This window comes from Heteronotia binoei, chromosome 8, assembly GCF_032191835.1.
Source record: "Heteronotia binoei isolate CCM8104 ecotype False Entrance Well chromosome 8, APGP_CSIRO_Hbin_v1, whole genome shotgun sequence".
Classification (NCBI taxonomy): Eukaryota; Metazoa; Chordata; class Lepidosauria; order Squamata; family Gekkonidae; genus Heteronotia; species Heteronotia binoei.
Genome location: NC_083230.1, coordinates 64087510 through 64109789, shown reverse-complemented (window position 1 = coordinate 64109789; position 22280 = coordinate 64087510). Strand labels below are relative to the sequence as shown.

The 22280-nt window shown below is 41.2% G+C and overlaps 1 protein-coding gene across 1 annotated transcript in view; it reads left to right on the top strand.

Annotated features, from left to right (window-relative positions):
* The window catches only part of RASSF9 (Ras association domain family member 9), a 74380-nt gene extending 54719 nt beyond the window's left edge, over nt 1-19661 (top strand). The window contains exon 2 of the mRNA XM_060245152.1: nt 18073-19661. Within this exon, the coding sequence (XP_060101135.1) occupies nt 18073-19336 (1264 nt within the window). The 3' untranslated portion in view covers nt 19337-19661. The remainder of the gene's footprint in view (nt 1-18072) is intronic.
* The last annotated feature ends 2619 nt before the right edge of the window (nt 19662-22280 follow it).

The window sequence follows — 22280 nt, the reverse complement described above, 5'->3', positions numbered from 1 at the left end:
TTAGTATCATCTGCAAATTTCATAAGCATTCCCTCTATTCCTTCATCCAAATCATTGATAAAGATGTTGAACATAACAGGTCCCAGGACAGATCCTTGGGGCACTCCACTTGTTACTCCTTTCCAAGAGGATGAGGAACCATTCACAAGCACTCTTTGGGTGCAATCTGTCAACCAGTTACAGATCCATCTAACGGTAACAGGATCCAAACCACATTTTACCAACTTGTCAACAAGGATAGTATGTGGAACTTTATCAAAAGCCTTACTGAAATCAAGATAAACGACGTCTATAGCATTCCCCTGATGCAGCAAGGTAGTCACTTTCTCAAAAAAAGACACCAGGTTAGTCTGACATGACTTGTTCTTGAGAAAACCATGCTGGCTCTTAGTAATCACATCCATTCTTTCTAAATGTTCCAGGACCGACTTGTTAATGATTTGTTCTAAAACTTTTCCAGGTATAGACGTCAAGCTGACGGGTTGGTAGTTACCCAGATCATCTTTTTTCCCCTTCTTGAAGATGGGGACAACATTCGCCTGCCTCCAATCTTCCGACACCTCTCCTGTTCTCCAAGAATTCTCAAAAATAATAGCCAGAGGCTCAGAAATTACATCCGCAAGCTCTTTTAGAACCCTTGGATGCAATTCATTTGGCCCTGAGGACTTAGTTTCATTTAAAGAAACTAGGTGTTTATGTACTACCCCTATGCTGATCCTAGGTTGGAACTTCATACCCTCCTTATATGTTCTGTTTTTGCCATCTTGAGCACCGTTTCCCTCAGAAAAGAAGACTGAAGAAAAGTAGGAATTGAGCAGTTCCGCCCTCTCTTCATTACCTGTTAAAATTTCACTTTCTTGCCCTCACAATGGGCCTACCGTGTCCTTGCTCTTTCTCTTACTTTGAACATAAGAAAAGAAGTCTTTTTTGTTATTTTTAGCATCTTTGGCCAGCCTAAGCTCATACTGAGCTTTAGCTTTCCTAACTTTTTCTCTACAAGCACAGGTGATTTGTTTATATTCATCCTTGGTTATAAGGCCCTCTTTCCAATTCTGAAAGGAGTCTTTTTATTTCTTGAGTCTTTAGAGAGCTGTTTATGGAGCCACTTCAGCTTCTTTAGGCTTTTTTCATTTTTTCTTCTCATAGAAATCGTCTGTGATTGGGCTTTCAGTATTTCGCTTTTAAGAAACTCCCATCCCTCCTGAACTTCCTTCTTCCTAAGTATTTCTGACCATGGGATTTTACCCAGCATAGTTCTAAGTTTATCAAAGTTTGCCTTTCTGAAGTCCAACCTATAAGTCTGACTAAGTATAGCTTTTCCCTTCCCTAAGACTGTAAATTCCAAAATCACATGGTCACTACTGCCCAGGGTGCCCACTATTTCCACTTCTTCAATCAATTCTTCCTTGTTGGTGAGAATCAAATCCAAGATAGCAGATCCCCTTGTTTCCTTCCTCACTGGAAAAGAAAGTTGTCAGCAACACAAGTCAGGAATCTATATGACTTTTCATTTTTAGCAGTTGGACTTCCAACAGATGTCCGGGTAATTGAAATCTCCCATGATCACTGTATCCCTTCGCTTGGAGAGCTTTGCAATCTGCTGTAGAAGTATCTCATCCAAGTCCTCTGTCTGACTTGGTAGTCTATAGCAGACCCCACAATAATATCACTGTTATTTCTTACTCCTTTTATTTTTACCCAGAGACTCTCAACTGAGCTGCCATGCTTGACACGTGTAGAGTAGTAACCTGGGACTCTAACCCAGACCTGGGACTTTAACCCAGAAAGAACTGTCCCTCTGACAGAAAATACTCACACGTTTGGGTCCAGCAAGGATCGTTTATTGAAAAAGCATGGATTGCAATGCATGGAGAGTTGAGAGCAGTAACTCTAGCAACTCCACCCAGCAACTCTAACTCTGTGTCGCAGCACAGCTTAATATATAGTCTATGCAAAAAACCCTAAAACCTGTGAGATCCTCCAATAAGAAGATCCCCTCCCATTCTAAACTAAACAGCACCGCGCATGTCTAAGCTAGGAGTACATTTCCCCCCTCCCAAGTTTCCCCTTTATCTTATCTCTTCGCATACCGACCTAGGTAGTGACCTGGTACAAGACTCTTTGCACAGTTTTTCTGCAGCTTCTACAGCTTCAGCACATCCCTTTCCTCAGACTAGAGAGAAACAAAGGGGCCCTCTCTCTCATGCTCAGATTCACATATTTCCTCACAAGTATATACCTTCTTCACATATACTGCTACACCTCCGCCCTTTCTCATTTGCCTGTCCCTTTTAAATAAGTTGTACCCCTGAATCCTAATATTCCAGTTGTGAGTGTCATCCCACCAAGTTTCAGTAAGGCCTATTATGTCATAGTCTCCTTCCTTTATTGGGACTTCCAATTCCTCCTGTTTGTTTCCCATACTCTGTGCATTAGTGTAGAGACATTGGAATCCACATTTTATGCATCCAAGGGTTTAGTTTCCGTACAAGTCTGCAAGTTAACATTACCTAGCATATGTGCCACTGTTTGCAAATCTTTAATGTTCTTATTCCCAGTTTCTGGCATAATACGAGGCTTTGAATTATTGTCTCGCTTTCCCATACAATTTAGTTTAAAGCCCTCCTTATTAGGTCAACAAGGCTGTTAACAAACACCCTTTTCCCTACCGCCGTAAGGTTCATTGTGAAGGACCGAAAATATAACTCCACATGTGCTATACATGTATTATACTTGTTGTCAGCTGCCTTGCTGGCCCTTATATAAAATGCTGTAAAATAATAAATATATACCTGTGCTGTTCCACAGAGCTGTGGGTCCACACTGAAACCCTTTAACCTGGTTCCTATGGTTAATTTGTATGAGTCTAGAGATTTGGGGAGGTACATTACAAGATTGGTTCCTTAACTATGAGTCCTCCTGTGACTCTATGACTACAGTGCTATGCTTGCCCTAGGTTTTAATCCTGCTGCCCTCCCTTTTCTATCCCAAATTATTATTGCTGTCAAGTGGAAGACTATAGTGTGCCATTTTGGAGGCTACATTAGTATTTCTTAGCAGGGGCACTCAAACTCCTCTTTCTCACTGAACAACCAGACGGCTTATGGGTTTGACTCTTACTAGCTTGCAGCTGTAGCTTCCATTTTTCCTTCTCCATGTGGTTCCTTTCCCTGTTCCTTGCTGCCCTTCCAAATTATCACAATTGATGAGTTGTATGCTGTGTTTTTAAAATTGCTTCTATTGACTGGTCTTGGATCATCATAAATGAATTGATTGGTTGAAATTGCTTATATAGAATCACTGCAATTCTAGCAGGACTTAAACTGTTTTCCCAAGAAATTCCTGGATTTGACATCTATGACTTCTTCACTCAACCAAAACCCCTGGAATACATGGATTTAGGATTAAGTATGCCCAAAAGAGTGTGTGCCAATATCTGAATTCTAGTTCCCAATGTCAAGCTGGGAAAGCTAATGATAAGTGGGCTATTCAGATACGTAGTCTGTGTTCACCCAGGATTATTTTTAATGGAGCCTAAGAAGAGACTGCTGACTGCGGCTCAGATCATGAGCTACTTAAACTGAAGAAAACTGGGGAAGCCATTAGGCCATTCATGTTTGACCCTGATCACATCCCTTATGAATATACAGTGGAGATGAAGAATAGGTTTAAGGAACTAGAGTTGATAGACAGAGTGCCTGAAGAACTATGGACGGAGGTTCGTGACATTGTACAGAAGGCACCAATCAGCATCAACCCAAAGAAAAAGAAATGCAAGAAAGCAAAGTGGCTGTCTGATGAGGCTTTACAAATAGCTGAGGAAAGAAGGAAAGCGAAAGGCAAAGGTGAAAAGGAAAGATTCACCCAACTGAATGCAGATTTCCAGAGAACAGCAAGGAGGCCTTCCTGAAGGAACAATGCAAAGCAATAGAGGAAAATAATAGAATGGGAAGGACAAGAGATCTCTTCAAGAGAATTGGAGAAATCAAGGGAACGTTTTGTGCAAAGATTGCCATGATAAAGGACAAAAATGGTAGGGACCTAACAGAAGCAGAAGAGATCAGGAAGAGGTGGCAAGAATACACAGAAGAATTATACAAGAAGGATCTCAATGTCCCGGACAACCATGACAGTGAAATCGCTGATCTTGAGCCAGACATCCTGGAGTGTGAAGTCAAATGGGCTTTAGAAAGCATTATGTTAGATTTTTGTATATGATGATTGCTAATACATGACTGTCTGTATACAGTTGAAGGCTTGATGGCCAAATGACCTTTCTGGGGAGAATACATCTGGTACTGATTAGCAGCTGGCCGGACTGTCTTGGAATGCCTGTGGTTGCACAGAAATAGTCTGCGGTTGTAGAAAACTGCCAGGTGGTCGTACAAATATGTGGTAAACAGAGTTAATGGATCCCAAGGAGTTGGTGGACAACAAACCTATTGACCTCGCTGGAAGGGAGCTTTTGGCAATGGCCTTATACGGAGTTTTAATACATTACAATGTGAAGATTTGTCAAAATGGCCTGGGTTTTATAGAATGTATATGGATGTTTATCTATACCTGTTGGAAGGGAGATGAGAGGGGGTAAGGAAGATGTACAGGGATTTCTATAATAATCATTCCAATTATAATGAACTGGAGGAGGGTGAGAGAGAGATACCAAGAGGGGAAAAACCTGTTAGAAATTCAGGCTGGACACAGAGAAGGAGATTTTTAGTAAATGGATTTGTTAGACTCCCCTCTCAAATAGGCTAAAGGGCTATAGTGGACATCTAATGGTTAGGAGATCAATACAAAGTAGAATGTATGCATACATATCCTTCCTTTCCTATACACACACATATATATATCCTCCTTTTCATACATATTCCTGATTATTCACATATGGGTCTCACATGTGTGTGATTTTTATTATGATACAATATGACATTATGCTCTATTGTGATATGTGTGTATTGAGGTATTGATTAGGAATGGGTGAGAGGGTTTTTAGGTTTCATGGGAAGAGTTTGTCCCAAGTGGGTTTTTGTTCTTTTGGATTTGGGAACAATACAATTATCTTTGGGAACAATACAATTATCCCAAATGGGCCTTACCTTTTGCCCTTGTTAGTTGGCAAAAACAAGTGGTTTTCTTATGTAACGAAGGCTTTTGGCTTTTAGTCAAAAGATGATGAGTTTGACTTGTTGGGTTTTAATTGAATAGAAGGAAAGGGGTACCTTCTGGATTCTGATTGGATAGGTCAAGGAGGGGGGGAGGTTTCCTAAATTTGATTGGACAGAAAGGGAAAAGTTAGTGGAAAAGTTAGACAGATGGTGGAAAAGTTATAATTGAACCCATCAAGGAGGGCGTGGTTGGCTTAGTTAGTTAGCTAGTTAACAGTGAGTTTAGGAGAAGTCTCCTGAGAAGCAAGACCCCTCTACATACTTCTGCATAGACCTGAAACCATAGGGAAGGTGAGATGAAATGCTCTTTGCTGTCTTTACAATGGCTTTGCTTTTACAAAATGCAATAGGCTAAGGGTTTGGGTATAGGAAAGACTATAGCCATGTAACTAAGAAGCTGTTTAACCACAGGTCATGTAAAACCTCACACTCATGAGTCATGTATTCCTGTCAAAGATGCTGCAGTAACTAAGATTTAAATAAATTTCCAGTATATTTCAGAACCTGGAGTCTGGTGTTTTTCTCCCTGAGGGGTGTTCTTCCCAGAGTAGCTGAATAAAGATCCCTTTTATTATATAGGCTTAGAACCCTGCGTACTTTATCTGTTAACAGTTACTAACAACAAAGCAAGCGGAGATGACGGTATCCCAGTTGAGCTATTCAAAATCCTAAAAGATGATGCTGTTAAAGTGATGCACACATTATGTCAACCAATTTGGAAAACACACCAGTGGCCACAGGATTGGAAAAGATCAGTTTATATTCCAATCCCAAATATGGGTAATGCCAAGGAATGTTCAAACTATCACACCATTGCACTCATTTCATATGCCAGCAAGGTTATGTTAAAGATCCTACAAGCTAGGCTTCAGTGTCGATGCGCGTAGAGAGACCCAGAGGGTGATGCTTAGTGATGCAAGAATGAAGGCTGTACACAGTGGCTGTAAAACCACTATATACATTTATTTACACCAACTCACTCTCCTGACTGACAAAACGCTCCGCTGCACTCCAACTCCTTTATCCCACGATCACCACAGTTGCTCTGTACATTTATACATGGGACAGCCAATCAGAAACTTGCTGTGTCATGCTGACTCTGCTTGGCTGATGCAAGACTTCTGGCAGCCAGCCACCTGCTGTCAGGTAGATCATCTAAGCCTCTCAGATCTACTTTCTGTTTTGCAGCACATGCTATAAGCTGTCTGTTTACAGGTAATAGTGACATTCAGCAGTATGTAACTTGGGAACTACCAGAAGTTCAAGCTGGGTTTCGGAGAGGCAGAAGAACTAGAAATCAAATTGCCAACATTCAATGGATTATGGCAGGTATGTCCAACAGGTAGATTGTGATCTACAAGTAGATTGTGGAGGGGTCAGAGGTAGATCACCAGCCGCACTTGGTTTCATGGTTTGCTGGACAGATGTTTGGGGTTTTTTGATGATTGTTTGGTGTGGTGGTATTTGATTATTGGTGCCAGTATGATGAATTCTTATTTTTTCTTTTAGAACAGCATGTGTGGTTTTGGCATCATACAGAGGTCTTTAGTTCCTGTTGATCTTTAATACTTTGGGACAGTGACAGTTTTGGACCAAATTCAGCCAGTGTTAACTTAGCACCCCAGCCACCCCAGTATAACGAAGATGAGTGTTCCAAAGAAAAGTAAAACCGACCACTTTCATGATGAATGGGAAATGGACTACTACTTCATCATGGTGAAAGACAAGTGTTGTTATCTACTTTGTAACACCGCTGTATCCTTGCTCAGAAAGGGTAATCTGGAGTGTCATTATAAGGCTCTGCACAGCAAAAAGTTTGATGCTGATTTTCCACCCAAAAGTGAAATTCGTAAACTGAAGCTGAAAGAACTTAAATCTAAATTGGCTGCACATCAACAGTTGATGGCGAAGCCAAGGTCACATTCGGTCCATGCAACCATGGCATCCTTCAAGGTCAGCAACCTGATCGCAAAGTAGTTATGTGATATTCTCTCTTCACACTGCTAAGCCACGATTCGCATATACAATACAACTTGGAAGGCGTTTGTTAGGTGGTGTAGGTGCAAGAGGGGCGGACCTTTCCTTTCTTCAGTCTGACCTCAAGCCTTTCACACTTCGTAGACAGGTCACAGCCTTATCCACTGTCTTGCCTCCTGTCGGAGAATTCAGATTATCAAGGTATCCCCATGTAAAGTTGTTTTTGCAGGGTGCTGTGGCTAAGTGTCCACCTCAAGTCCATCATTTCCATCACTAAACCACCGTTCAAACCTATCATGGAGGTGGGACTTAGGTGGCTCTGCATGAAGACGCTGTTTCTCGTAGCAATCACCTTGGCGCGCAGTCTCTGAGCTGAGTGCCTTATCCATCAAGACCGGGTTATGTGTTTTTCATTGGGACAAGGTGGTGCTTAGAACAGACCCATCATTCCTTCCTAAAGCCACCTCCAGTTTCCATCGATCCCAGGAGTTGTGTTTGCCAACTTTTTGCCCTCAGCCAAAGCACCCCAAGGAGGTTATGTGGCATACCTTGGATATCGAGGGTGTTGAAGGCTTATATCTCAAGAGTTTAGGAGATTTGCAAGTCAGATAGACTATTTCTCAACATAGCTCCTCCTAGACTGGGGGACGGGATGACCAAGAGTGCCATTAGCTCAGTCCTAAAAGCCTATATTGCGGAGGCCTACAAGGCATCAGGTCTCCCCGTGCCCTCCAGCATCACAGCACATTTCCTTTGCTCCACAGCTACCAACGCGGCATTCCTCAACCAGGCATCAGCGGAGGAAGTGTGTCAAGCGACAAGCTGGTCATCCTTCTTGACTTTCATTTGCCACTATAAAATATACATAGCCTAGGCAGAAGCAGCCTTGGGAAGAAAGGTGTTGCATCATGTTCTCACGACTAGAGATGATGAAGAAGACCCACCCGACTGAGGGACACTGCTCTGAAACATCCCATTCAGATGTCCTCTGACTCTGAGGGAGAACAGACCATTGGTACTCGCCATGAGGGGTCCTTCTCCTCAGAGTACATCTCGCCGCTCCCTTCTTCTGTTTATTCTTCTTCATTGCTAGTCTTTGCATACTGTTCTCTGTTGAGATTTGCTGTTACAGTTCTGTTGTTTCTGTTCTGTCAACCAGTTCTATTTTACAGTGAGATAGTTTTCCTGTTAGATTCTGCTCTTCGGAGTCCTGAAACTGAAAGCACAGGGTTATTCCGAAGGCTCCAAAGGGAAGAAGAAAAAAGTATTTCTTACCTCCCAAGAGAACCATGGGAATAACCCATTCAGATGTCCTCTTGTACTCTGAGGAGAAGGACCTTTCATGGTGAGTACCAATGGTCTGTTCTGCCTCGGAGCTATGTCTGTTCTCCCAAGAGAACCATGGGAATAACCCATTCAGATGTCCTCTTGTACTCTGAGGAGAAGGACCTTTCATGGTGAGTACCAATGGTCCGTTCTGGATCCAGCTTTGAGACTATGGCAATGTAGTTAATTCTGTCACCTCTTGAATTGGAAGGTTTTAACTATTTTAATTTTTAAACTATTGATTTTTAACTATTGTATTATGTTTCTCTTGTAGTCTGCCCTGAGCCCACTTGCGGGGAGGGCAGAATAAAAATCTGTAAAATAAAGAAATAAACTGTCAGCAACTTACTTCCTGTCACAAAGAAGTAGTATGCAATGCCACTTCCAAAAGAGATGCCTACATTGTGATTTTTAAAATTCTGGTCACAGCAAACAACACATGTATCTGTGTTAGGCATATTCTGTTGTTTTTTGTATTGCTGAAAGTGCCATCATTTTCTTTGACAATAAAAAAATCATAAATAAAACATAGACTTGGTGCTAGATAATTGACTCTGAAGGTAAATACCAAGACTTGGAGGAAAAGAAAAACAGCAACAATAATGTGAGACTAGGACTCTCAACTCTCACCCACACTCCCATATTATAGCAGAAGCTTAATAAGAGAAAGTACAATTTGTGCCTTCAGTACTTTATGTGAATTGAGAAAGAGCTTGAGGTGAGGGGCTCTTTAAAATTCACCTTAGCTGTATGGGAGATATTCTCCTGTTAAGTGGAACTTGCACATTTGGGGCATGAACCCAAACAACAAAATCAGAATCATTTAAATACAATCCAGCCATGTGAAAGTCACTAATGGAAAAGTGAGTTCCTGAGGGTAATATCTAAAAGGCTCCCCAGTTATAAATTCCCTGGAATTTCAAATCCAGATTTAAATACCAACTTTCCTTACACTTGACCACATTAGCTGTTGTTACATACCTTATTCCTGAGAGAGATGCCAGCCTACTTTTGGAGAGCCACTGGTTTTATCTAGCTCTCTGATAAACAAGGTCAGCTATTTCTCTGAATGCTCTTGTATAATCTTCAATTCACATAATTCAGGCTGAGAGTGTAGGAGACTTTCATCTTCTGGACTGTCAGCCCTTCTTAGTGAACATACTAAATCTCTCTGTCTGTAGAGACACACCTTGGTCATTCTCTAGTGCAGTTAATAATTTGCACCATATTTAGCATTTTTTTCCACACTGTTGTTGTGACAGATGGGGAGGAAGGATTGCTATGAGACAGTGGTTTGGTTAAGCCCAGTCAGGAGGCTCATAAATGAGCTGAGAGCTGAACATACAGCTTCATTTTGTAGCTTATGTTCTTAATTAGATCTTAATGGTGGTATAAGCAATCTTTTCTCTCTGTGTGGATTTAATTTCATCAGTGTAGTTTTGCATGTTTGTGTGCTAAATTCTTTTATCGTGAAGTCATTTATGAAATTTTAAAAGTAAGGACAAAGGACAGCTGAAATAGATCATGACGAAAATCCAGGTTTATTTAGGATAGCATGTAACCATAGAATTGCCAGTTTGAAAGGGATGAGTGAATCATCTGGCTCAAACCTCTGCCTGGACGTCCTCTGTATAAAGCATTTCCTGACATATGTATGCCCAGCTCTTGCTTGTCATTTCCATTGAAGGCGATTCTGCAGTTTTTGTAGGCAGCTGATCCTGTTTTGCTTCAGAACAGTACATGAAGAGCTATTTAACAATTCCACATGCACACATATTTAAAAGCATGGCAGACTGCACAGTGAAACCTGTTAATATAAGAGTGTGCTACTTTGCTTGTAAGAAAGGACAATACTGGCTTTTATTTCATAATCGACAGCTATTTTCATTCATAGTTTTTATCTGTTGCCTTACTCCTGGAAGATGTAGCCATTATTGAAGTGTTACTAAAGGTGGAGGAATTTCACTTTGAAATATTTAAAAGCTCAAGGAATTTTGTGAGTAAAATTAATAGCTGGAACATAGTTATACATACAGTAGTGGTATTTGATTTGCTGAAGTAGTGAGAATACAGGTTTTGAATCTTTATTATACACATTGATAAATAATAAATAAAAGTGAGGAAAGAGTTCCTTATTCATTTGCCTTTTAGATTTTGTTTACTATTGCTTATTTCAGTGAATTGGCTTAAGCCTGGAAAAGGTAGCATGTGCCGAGTTAATTTAGACCTTAAGTTAATATAATGCCTTAAGTTAACTTAGACATTTTAAAATTCTTATTTTGATTAAAATTCATACAGGGAATTTGTTTGCAGTATAAATATGTCAGATAAATTTGAAGATTTGTTTTCTTTATAACTGAAAAACACTGGGTCAGTCCTACTCTGTCCTATCACTCCACTGCACAAAGTTTTAAGCCTTCCTAGGCTTTGCAGCCACCTGCTAAGGGAGGGATTTCCCCCCAATTTTAAGGGCCCCAACCCACTGCCACAGAGCTGGCTGCTGGGGATCCCTGCCCCCGAAGAGCACAGGTGTGCTGTGACATGTCTGGCATGACGATGTCACCCAGAAGTGACACTATGTTGCTGGGCAAGTTGCCAGGAAGATGCTCTGTCACTTTGGGGGGGGGGGGGGACTCTATAGAGGCATCATGTTAACTTAAGGTCTATAGAGTTTTTTCCTAAGAGCATCTCCCTGGCAACTTGCCCAGCATGATAGCATCACTTCCAGGTGACATCATCAGGCCATGTGCACTTCATGCATGTGAAAAGAGTTCCCTGCTCAGAGCCAGATAGGACCTGGGAGATTCAGTTCTTTCTTCAGTTTCAATTCTTTCTTCAGTTTGACAGCTTAATTATTTAGGAACCCTATTCTACATTATCTAATCACAGCATTAAGCTTCTCATTTCAGTGTGATGAAATGATTTCAGCCCGATGTTCACACTGAAATGAGAAGCTTAATGCTGTGATTAGAGAATGTAGAACAGGGTTCCTAAATAATTAAGCCATCAAACTGAAGAAAGAATTGAAATGTCATCAAAATCTAGAGAGACGTCTTTTTAAGAAAGTGGCTGTGTTGAAGCTACACTCCTCAGGAGCACACAGTTCCAGCTGGCTTGGTGCCAAGGGGTGTGGCCAATCATACAAATGAGTTCCCACCAGAAAAGCCCTGTTTGAAACAATGGTGATATCAGAAGGTGTGGCCTAATATGCAAATGAGTTTCTGCTGGGCTTTTTCTACAAACTCCCCCCTGCGTGGAAGCCAAAACCTGTTCTTGCCCTCCAACAGTTGATATTCAGAAGCTGGTAATGTGGAATTTCTGTTTAGCCATTATGGCTAATAGCAATTGATAAGTCTGTTCTCCACACATCTGTTTAATCTGCTTTAAAAGTCACCTGGTTGGAGGCTATCGCTACCCCCTATAGCAGTATAAGAATATAAAGAACGCTCTGCAAAAACTTTGGTCTTCCTTTCTGACCCAGAATAGGAATGTTCACGTGGAGGTCATGGCAGAAGAAAATATGGCTTTCCCAGTGTCATTTAATTTAACAGAGCTGATGCTGGAAATTTTCTGGCAGATTATTCCTTTTCATTTTTATCAACACCTGGCATACTTCCATATAAAATTTTGGTTGTACCTGATAACTATTGTGTTAAATGTCTATAATAGTAATAGATTACTTTGCTTTTTACTGTAGCTGTAAATTACTTTTAACACCTTTGATAATGGTTGGTTCCAGTGTGGGTGTTCATGCTGCTACTTAAAACAAATTTACAGTTCAGGGTTTGTTGACATTTTATTGCTGACCTGTGCTGCAATCATCAGTTCATATATTACTTTAGCTTTAACTACCAGATGAAGTTAAGAATTCCATTTCAATTCACGTCTGGTACAATGTAAACGGAAAAGGTGGCAGATATTTATTTTGTATCCAGTAACACATTCTAAAGAAATACTATTTGATCTCGGCTCACTTTGATTATTTGTCCCTTCCCATGTTTGGAATGCATGTTCATAAATTTGGTTTGAGTTTATCAGATGCATTATATTGTTTTATTTCATTATGTAATCCAGTTACATAATGCATTGTTTATTATATGCATTATGATTCTTTTATTACATTGTTTTTATAATTTTATCCATGTTCAATCTCAATGAGAGTGATGGACAATACATGAAATTTAAAAAAATACCTATGGGGGAGAAGTTAAATCATGTAACTTTTAAGAATTGCATGTGTTGCAAAAACTTTGGTCAACTTCATCACCTCTGTTCATCCAAACGATGATTCCATGTTTATCAGGCTTATAGAAATTAGCTGTGTCAAACTCTGTGTGTGAGAGAGACAGAGGGTGGGATCACACAAAACATTTGGTACGGCAGTATCCCAGCTCTGAAAAAGCCAGTTTTCTTTGATCTGTGCCATAGCCATGACAAAGCTGGGAGAGGCATGGGCCACATATGCGCAAGAGGAACATTCAGACTGCTCATGAGCATGCCGGACAAGTGTGGGGCAGGTGCAGCACGTGCCCAACCATTCAGACAGCTGGGAAATGTGCTATGCATACATTTTATAGATTTACTACCGGGGCGCTCCTGGTAGCGATTTAATCCAGTCCCAGCCCATCCTCAAATGAGGTGGGTACAGGAAGGACTCAGGGGCATGTGTGAGCATGTGATTGCACATATTACATCCTGAGGGGAGGTGTGGCTAGGTTGGACCAAATCTCTTGTGTGATTGCTCCCAGAATGTATGCATGTGTATGTGTTTGAGGGACAGACAGACATCATCTTTATATATAGAAAAATCCACAAGAACCTTCACAGGGAACTATCTTGCCTATACTGGTGCCCAGAAAGTTTGAAAATCTTTACTTTTCTCTGCTTACTGGTAGATATACATATGGATATCAGTTTACAGAAATACCTTGTGAATATAGTGTATAAAGTTATGCTGTGTCCTGAAACTTTTTTTGAAATATGAATTGGTACTTCAGTTTTAGCTCAAAAGTTTCTATGAGCGTTTTCGCACTGACCTTTTACTGGCGCGACCACCCTCTTCACACCGGAGGATCTGCGCGGATTTCGCACAAGAAGCGCCAGCGCACCCAAAAGAGCCGGCGACTTCCGTCGCAAAAGCCGCTCAAACGTTTTCCTGCTTCTTGGCGGTTTCCGTTTGAGCGGGTTTCGCAACAGAAGTTGCCGGCTCTTTTGGGTGCGCCGGCGCTTCTTGTGCGAAATCCGCGCAGATCCTCCGGTGTGAAGAGGGTGGTCGCGCCAGTAAAAGGTCAGTGCGAAAACGCTCTATGTTTTGTCATATATAGATAGGTAAAGGCTGTGTATGTGCAGGGATGCAAGTAACATGTAAGGCACACTTTTCCCCCACAAAGAAGTAAAGGAGTAAATTAAGGAGTAAAGCCTTTGCCCCCCCAGTCGGAATGAAGAGACAGACACAGAGTGTTGGGTGTAAAACCGGGCCGCTTTATTTTAAAGAACTTATCAACCTATAACTGGCAGGGATGGGGCCTAAAAGGGACAAGCCCTGGGGTCACCCCCTGACCCCGCCTTGTCCTCGAGGGCGAGTCACCCTGCCTCCAGTACAAACCCGCCGTATTCGAGCTGTAACTGAGCGGCCAGGCCCCCAGCCATTCTCCACCTGGGCTAGCATCAATCCCCCATGGAAAGATCTGCCCAGGTGAGGCTTTTCCGTGATCTGCATTCCCCGCACTGAACTGTGTAGCCCATCTGCGGTTCATACAGACCACCCGAACCACTGGTGCTAGGCCATAGGTGCTCCCCTGAAACCACTGTGGCCAATACATCCTCCAGCCTGAGACCAAATAAAACTCCTAAACCTTAAAACCTAACACTACAAGGCAGTACAAGGTAGGCGAAAAACAACTCCATATGGGCCAATTCTGTGAAGATGAAAAAATTCCTACCTGGCCCCTAATAAGGCGACCTGTTAAAACCTGTACTGCGGGCAGGCAGAGAGCCCAAAAAGAACTGCGCAGCTCTGGACGGGGGCGGGGCTTATATAGTTACATAAGCCCCGGCCCCGCCCAGAGAGAGGACCCGGATGTGCCGGGCTGATAGCTCCGTTGCTCCCTCCTTCCGTGGAGGCAAAGACGGCCCCCAGCCTGAACGCCGGTGTTGCTGGCTTGGCTGGGAAGGGGCCGAGCCATGCATTCAACAGATATTTTTTTTCCTTCATAAGAAAGAAACTAGAATACCCTAGACCAAAATCAGGACTGACTGAAAAAGAAAAACAAAGTTATTGTTGTTGGCTGCCTATTATTTATAATCAGCTTTCCCTGAAGACCCACCAAAGTCTGAGTATGCATCTTCCAGAAGCTGTGTAAAGCATCTTTATGCAGATTGATGTCTGGTACCCATCAGAATAGCATGGAGATATATACAGTACGATCCAAAGTGTGCATATTCAGAAGTGAGTCCCATCAAGTTCAATGTGATTTACTCTCTAGAAAGTATGCCCAGCACTGTGCTCACACCTGCAAAGATGAGGTGGGTAACAACCTAAGACAGGGCTTTTTCAGTGGTGGTGCTTTACCCATGGACTGTCCTTCCCCTTAAGGTTCACCAGATACTCTTTGAGGCACTGGACCAAAACATCTTTACCTGGGCTTTTAATTAAGAGGATGATATTTTAAAATTGTTTTTTGCAGTCTGCTTCAAGCCTAAGGTCAGTTTTGTAAGCATAATTTTAGGCTGCTAAATATTTTATGGCATCCCTTGCTTTTTTAAGGTTGCATTTTTAATAATTTGTTACTTATAATTGTTTTATGCTGTTTTATTATTTTACCATGTTTTACTAAGCCACCTCAATAAGTTTTTCTGGAGAGGTGGTATGTACATTTTCTAAATAATAAAGGAATGGCCCTACTCCTATTTGAGCCAGAGTGACTCTGGGGATAATAAAGAACAGCTCCATACTTTATGCATTTATTGTGTTTATACCATTGTTCTTCAGCAAATGGACGGTGTTAATGAAAGATGTCCCTTAAATGCTGTGTATGTGTACTGGGAGGATGTGGCCATTCAGCACATGGGGATATATACAGTACATGGATGCTTCAAGGATCTCCATCAGACACCCATGTTTTGTATATGTGTTGTGGTAAACGTCAGGGTGCCTGCAAAAATGCAATTTATATGAAGTGAGGAGGTTATCTGAGGTATTTGAAAATGACTTATCTACAAATAATTTTGAATAGTGGGAGTTATGTGGTAGATCTGATAGTTCTCTTCTAATAAGTGAGGTGTGTTCTTTGAAAAGAAGAAGCCACCTCTACTAGACAAAGGGTGTTTCTTCTGGAGTGACATTTTTCAAAGGGAATGTGGTTGGATCCAATAAAAAATTTGCATGCATAACAAGGGTTTCTTGCTTGCATTTAGTTCAGTAAGAGCTGTGCAAAGAAAATTGCCCAACACATTTCAGTTGTATTCTTTTCTTCACTGGAAATTGTTTTATGTAACCCCTTCTTGAAATAGGATTGGGGGTGGAGAAAAAGTGTTTAATTGAAAAACGTAGATCCATAACAGTCTTACAACTTTGTGTTATTCTTGAATTCCCAACTTGATCTCTGCATTTTCAGTAAGTAGAATCAAAACAATACCCCTCTAATAACATTTGGAAGTATACTCAGTCATATAATTTATTCTCAGCCATCTGTAGGCCTGCTCAGTTTCAGCTGAGCTATTATTAATGGAGATAATAGCTTTTTGGACATGCTGAAAACCATCCCTAAAATGATTCTATATGACTACTTAATGAAAAGGAGCGCCATGTCTAGGTTCTTTAAAGTGCAAGAGGGGCACACTGTGGCTATGCAACTGAATTTCAGCTAGGGTTGCCAATCCCCAGGTGGGGGCAGGGGATCTCCGGGTTTGGAGGCCCTCCCCCCACTTCAGAGTTGTCAGAAAGCAGGGGGAAGGGAGGGAAATGTCTACTGGGAACTCTATTATTCCCTGGGGAGATTTATTCCCATAGAAAATAATGGATCTGTGGGTATCTGGGGCTCTGGGGGGGCTGTTTTTTGAGGTAGAGGCACCAAATTTTCAGTATAGCATCTAGTGCCTCTCCCCAAAATACCCCCCAAGTTTCAAAAAGATTGGACCAGGGGGTCCAATTCTATGAGCCCCAAAAGAAGTTGCCCCTATCCTTCATTATTTCCTATGGAAGGAAGGCATTGAAAAGGTGTGCTGTCCCTTTAAATGTGATGGCCAGAACTCCCTTTGCCAAATGTGGGTTCAGAAGTCAATGGCCAGCCACTCTCACAACTGCATACACCACATGTATGTTGAATACCCACACAAGGGACACGTGGACTTTGTCATGTGTAGACTGGCCCTTCGTGCAACCCAACTGGGTTCGTATAGTCTCACTCAGAAGGGAGAGCATTACAGAATAATCTGCCTGTTCCCCAGCCCTTGTGAGAGCAGAGTCTACCACTGGAGCAAGTGGTGGTGGCCTTTCGGACCCTGTTCCATTCAAAACAAGGAGAGACTTGCATCGTTTCTTTCCATCGCTCTTGGTCTCTCCCTCTCTGGATGTCTGTCATGCCTCTGTCACTGGACTCTTCATTTCCTCGTTCTCTGAACAGCACCAGCAGCCAAAAAGAGAACGACAGAAGACTTCAATATGCTGCCACACTTGAGACGTGCAAACGGCAAAGCTGCTGAATGCCAGATATCCTTCATTATTTCCTAAGGAAGGAAGGCATTGAAAAGGTGTGCTGTCCCTTTAAATGTGATGGCCAGAACTCCCTTTGGAGCAATTATGTTTGTCACAGCCTTGATCTTGGCTCCATCCCTAATGTCTCCTGGCTCCACCCCCAAAGTATCCTGGCTCCACCCCCAAAGTCTCCAGATAGTTCTTAAATTGGACTTGGCAACCCTAATTTCAGCAAAGATAGGAGCTCAAAATGAACAAGTGGGGCATATAGCATTGTGAATGAAGCCTGTTTTGCTGGGCATTGTGTGCTTATTTTTGAAGGAGGCTATTATTAAGACTTTTTAAAATCAATCCTTTGTAAGGTAATATATAAAGAAGGTGTAAATGCTCTAGGGGTTATTTATTTATTTCATTTTCATCGTACTCTTTCTCCAAAGGTGAATGAAACACCTTTGGGAAGGATGCCTTGCTGGCAAGACTTCATCAGACTTAGCCAGGTGTTCTATACATCTCAGTTAGATTAATCAATCTGTAAAGTCTGCCATATTGTCCCTTGACTGCCCCGGTTACATATTTGTGGCATTTAGTCCACTAGGTTAGTGCCCTCCTTCTCTCTACTACATGCTAATCTGCCTGGTAGATTCTAAATGCCAAGCATAATTCCTCATCTACAATAAAGTTACTTCTATCTGGAATTCATTCTTGTAACTTGATACAACAGTAAACATTAATAAGTGTGCATTCCAGTACAATCATAAACTGTTTTGAACTCATGTGTTTATTTTTCTTCTCATTATTGTTGTCTTAAGTTGGGTGGAGTTCAACCTGTTAAGCACCTCAAATAAATATCATATTCAGTGTCACAGAGATGTAATTCCTCTATAATCTTTCCTTTTTCAATTCCAGATCTCCAGTGAAAGACATGAGTACTGGTGAGCGAGAAATCACAGTCTGGGTCTGCCAGGAAGAAAAAATTGTGAGTGGATTGACAAAGCGCACAACTTGCACTGATGTAATTGAAGCTTTGCTTGAAGAACATGAAGCCTCTTTTTCAGAAAAGAGATTTCTCTTTGGACAACCCAAGGATTACTGCATAACAGAGAAATGGAGAGGTTCAGAACGGGTCCTCCCACCTCTCACAAAAATGCTGCGACTCTGGAAAGCCTGGGGAGAAGAACAAACTAATTTGCAGTTTGTGTTGGTGAAGTCAGATGCTTTCCTCCCCTTTCCATTGTGGAGGACAGCTGAAGCTAAGATGGTACCTAGTCTAGAAAGACAATGGGACCTTAGCCCAGCAAATTACATGAAGATGTTGCCAGTGGACAAGCAAAAGCGAATTGTCAGGAAAACTTTCAGGAAACTGGCAAAACTTAAGCAGGAAGGAGTTCTGCAAGAGAGGGATAATATAGAAACACTGATACACTTGATCCTGTCTCAGGATCACACAATCCACCAGCAAATCAACAGAATGAAGGAACTGGATTTAGAAATTGAAAAGCGTGAAACCAAGTGCCACCTCCATTGGATTGAAAGTGAGGGGGAAAACTATGTTCAGAAGTCTTACTTAATGGCTTCTTCTAGTAATCCTGAACAGCAAATAGATCTTCCTCACAGCAATCAGCAGTTGCAGGAAAGTCTATGCAAAAGTGAGGGGGTTTTACAGGTGGAAGAAGGGCTTAAACATCACAAGCTTTTGATTGAAAAGCTCTCTGCTGAAATTGAACAAGAGCTTCAGGGGTTTAAAACAAATGGAGATACATGGGCAAATGAACCCTCTAAGGGTGAAGTGGAAAATTTTGATTTAGACGGTGTCAAGAATGAATTGGAAAAGAGCATGAAAGATGCCTTAAGGATCCATTCTCAACTGAACTGCGTACAGCAGGAGTTAAAATACAGAGACTTGATGTTTCAAAAGAAGGAAAAAGAATATCAACTTCTTGTGGAAGAGCTTAATACACTATTTGCTAAAGACAAAACTGAAAGCAGGTACCCACCCAGTGAGCAGCAAGCAAATAGCAATGAACTTACCCCCAAGACTTTCACAGGGACAGACCTCCTTAAGGTGACTAATTTAGATATAAATGACACAGACTCTGATACTGGAATCAGCTCCACTCATAGTCAGGACTCAGAGACAGCCTTAGGAGACACAATATTGTTGGCCACATAGTTGAAAACTGCTAAAATTCTACTAAGGAAACTAATATTCCCTAGGGAGATGTTTCATGAGGTAGTATCTTGTATAGGTTGTACTTCTGGTGGTGTGTCATAACTTCCAGGTTAAAGAGACCTCCAACAGATCATAGGAAACAGTAGCTAATTCTCAGCTATGAAGAGAAAAAGATACAGATTTTTAACTGATATGACTAACGTAGAATCTTCAGTCTTATCAAAGTTCATATTGAACATTTCAAATGTACTTAATTTTTGAAAAAGTAAAGTTAATCAGACTAGATGTAATGAACCAAAATCTAAGCCCACAAACCAGTAAAAGTGACCACCATATTACTTTTTGAAATCCACACTGAGTTCCCTGAGTAGGGTTGCCAAGTCCAATTCAAGAAATAGCTGGGGACTTTGGGGGTGGAGTCAGGAGACATTAGGGGTGGAGCCAAGATCAAGGCTGTGACAAGCATAATTGAATTCCAAAGGGAGTTCTGGCCATCACATTTAAAGGGACGGCACACCTTTTCAATACCTTCCTTCCATAGGAAATAATGAAGGATAGGGGCACCTTCTTTTGGGGCTCATAGAATTGGACCCCCTGGTCCAATCTTTTTGAAACTTGGGGGGTATATTGGGGAGAGGCACTAGATGTTATACTGAAAATTTGGTGCCTCTATCCCAAAAATCAGCCCCCCCCCAGAGCCCCAGATACCCGCAGATCAATTCTCCATGATTTTCTATGGGAATAAATCTCCATAGGGAATAATAGAGTTCCCAGCAGACATTTCCCTCCCCTCCCCCTGCTTTCTGACGACCCTGAAGTGGGGGGAGGGCCTCCAAGCCGGGGGATCCCCTGCCCCCACCTGGGGATTGGCAACCTTATCCCTGAGGGAACATTGCTTCTCTTTATTTTACATACCCCTCTACTGATAATGCCAATGCAATGAAGTTTTAATCCTTCACGAAAGATGCCCCTGACACTAGTGCAAAATGAAGCTGTGTTAGGCCAGCCTTTACAGTGGAGTAGTTTATTCCTTTTTGAACCACAGAACTTTGAAATGTCAAGGAGCAAGTTCTGAGTTGTATTAGCTCCATTTCAATACTGTTTTCCAGAGCTTCAATCAAATTATGACCCCTTGATATTATATATGTCTAAATGTGATGTATAATGATAAGAAACAGTTTTTCTGCAAAGCATAGAATTACTAGAGAATATGAAACATTACAAAAGTAAATGGGTTTTCCAGTTCCATAGGACTGAATAAGTATCTAATTCCTTTTTTCTGTATATATGTTATTGTTACCACAAACGAAAACAAAATATATGTATTCTGAGTGTGCATATGTATCCTGTACGTGCATAAGCATATTTTTGTTCATTTTCTTAAACTGGCCCTGCCAAATCTATAGCCCCCCAAGTTTGAAGTAGTACACCTCAGCCATGTGCTGTGGTCCATCAAGCAGCTGGTGGACTTCAGTAAATGGTGCTGCCATGATTTCACTGTTCTCAGGAGACTCACATAAGAGAGGTCTGTTTCTAATGAGGAATAAAAGAACAGTATTTAAAATGGATAAATCAGAGTATCCATTCTTCCTTGCATTCTGAGTTGGTGTTCTGTTTCTCCTAAATATCAACTTAAAAATAATTCTGAAAAAGACTCACTCTATGAACTTATAAATATGACTTAGGATTTTTTTCCTGAACTGTGCAGATTATAAATTCTGGATATTATAAAGAGATTTTTGTATACAGATATCTCTATTGTCTGCCTCATTTTTTTGTACAAAAAGTGTGGCTGCATCATTTGATATTCTATTGAATGCTCCAAGAATTATTGAGTTTCAGACTGTCTTCTTGTAGTGGTAGTGCAAACTAATATTTGACCAGCTGTTTTACCTTTGTAATAATTTATTAATGCTTCTAAACTTCTCAAGTCATTAATGTTGAAAGTAGATTGATGTGTTTGTTTCATTACTTTAAACATTCCAGCTTTTTTGTTAAATTTATTTTCAGGCTTCATACCTCTTACAAATTGCAGATGGCTCACGCAGAGTTCCATGGTCCACTTAAGTGCCACTTCCATTGTAGATACGAATTTAATGTAGACTAAACTTGTGAGAGAACTTCTTAGAAAAAAGTGGATTTCTGGGGATTTCTGTGGGGATGATTTAGCACCCAAGTCTATGCAAATTTACTTAGAAGTAAATTTCACTATGATTAAGTGACCTTCCTTAAAAGGTAATTCTCTGTAGAATTACATGCTACTTTTGTCTGCTTTCCATGCTTTTGCCCACTTTCCATACCCTCCTGTGTAGCCTGCTTATAGATATATTTATAGTTTCTGCCCTCTTGGCTCGCAAGGAAACCAAAACAGTGGATTTCTCTCTATTGCAAGTCACATTGCTGCCATTCATGGTATATCATGTACTAATGTGTTTCTACTTGAACATATGAACATATGAAGCTGCCTTATACTGAATCAGACCCTCAGTCCATCAAAGTCAGTATTGTCTTCTCAGACTGGCAGCGGCTCTCCGGGGACTCAAGCTGAGGTTTATCACGCCTATTTACCTGGACCCTTTTTTAGTGGAGATGCCAGGGATTGAACCTGGGACCTTCTGCTTCCCAAGCAGATGCTCTGCCACTGAGCCACCGTCCCTACTTGGAACACCTCCACATTTTAAAAGCTGTTGGGATATATCTAATGTTTAATATCATTTTTATCATTTACTGTTCTCCTGATGTTATGTATTTCATCACTTCTTTTTTGAATAAGGAGTATAATTGAAGCAGCTCAATAGCTATGAAGTATCAGACTAGACCAAAAGGACATCTTTTGTTTATAAGAACAGAATTTACACCTGCATGACAGCAGCTATCTCTAAAGATGTTGTTTGTAATTCAGCAAGATCCAGCAAGAAGTTTGCTTTGTACTTTTCATGGCATC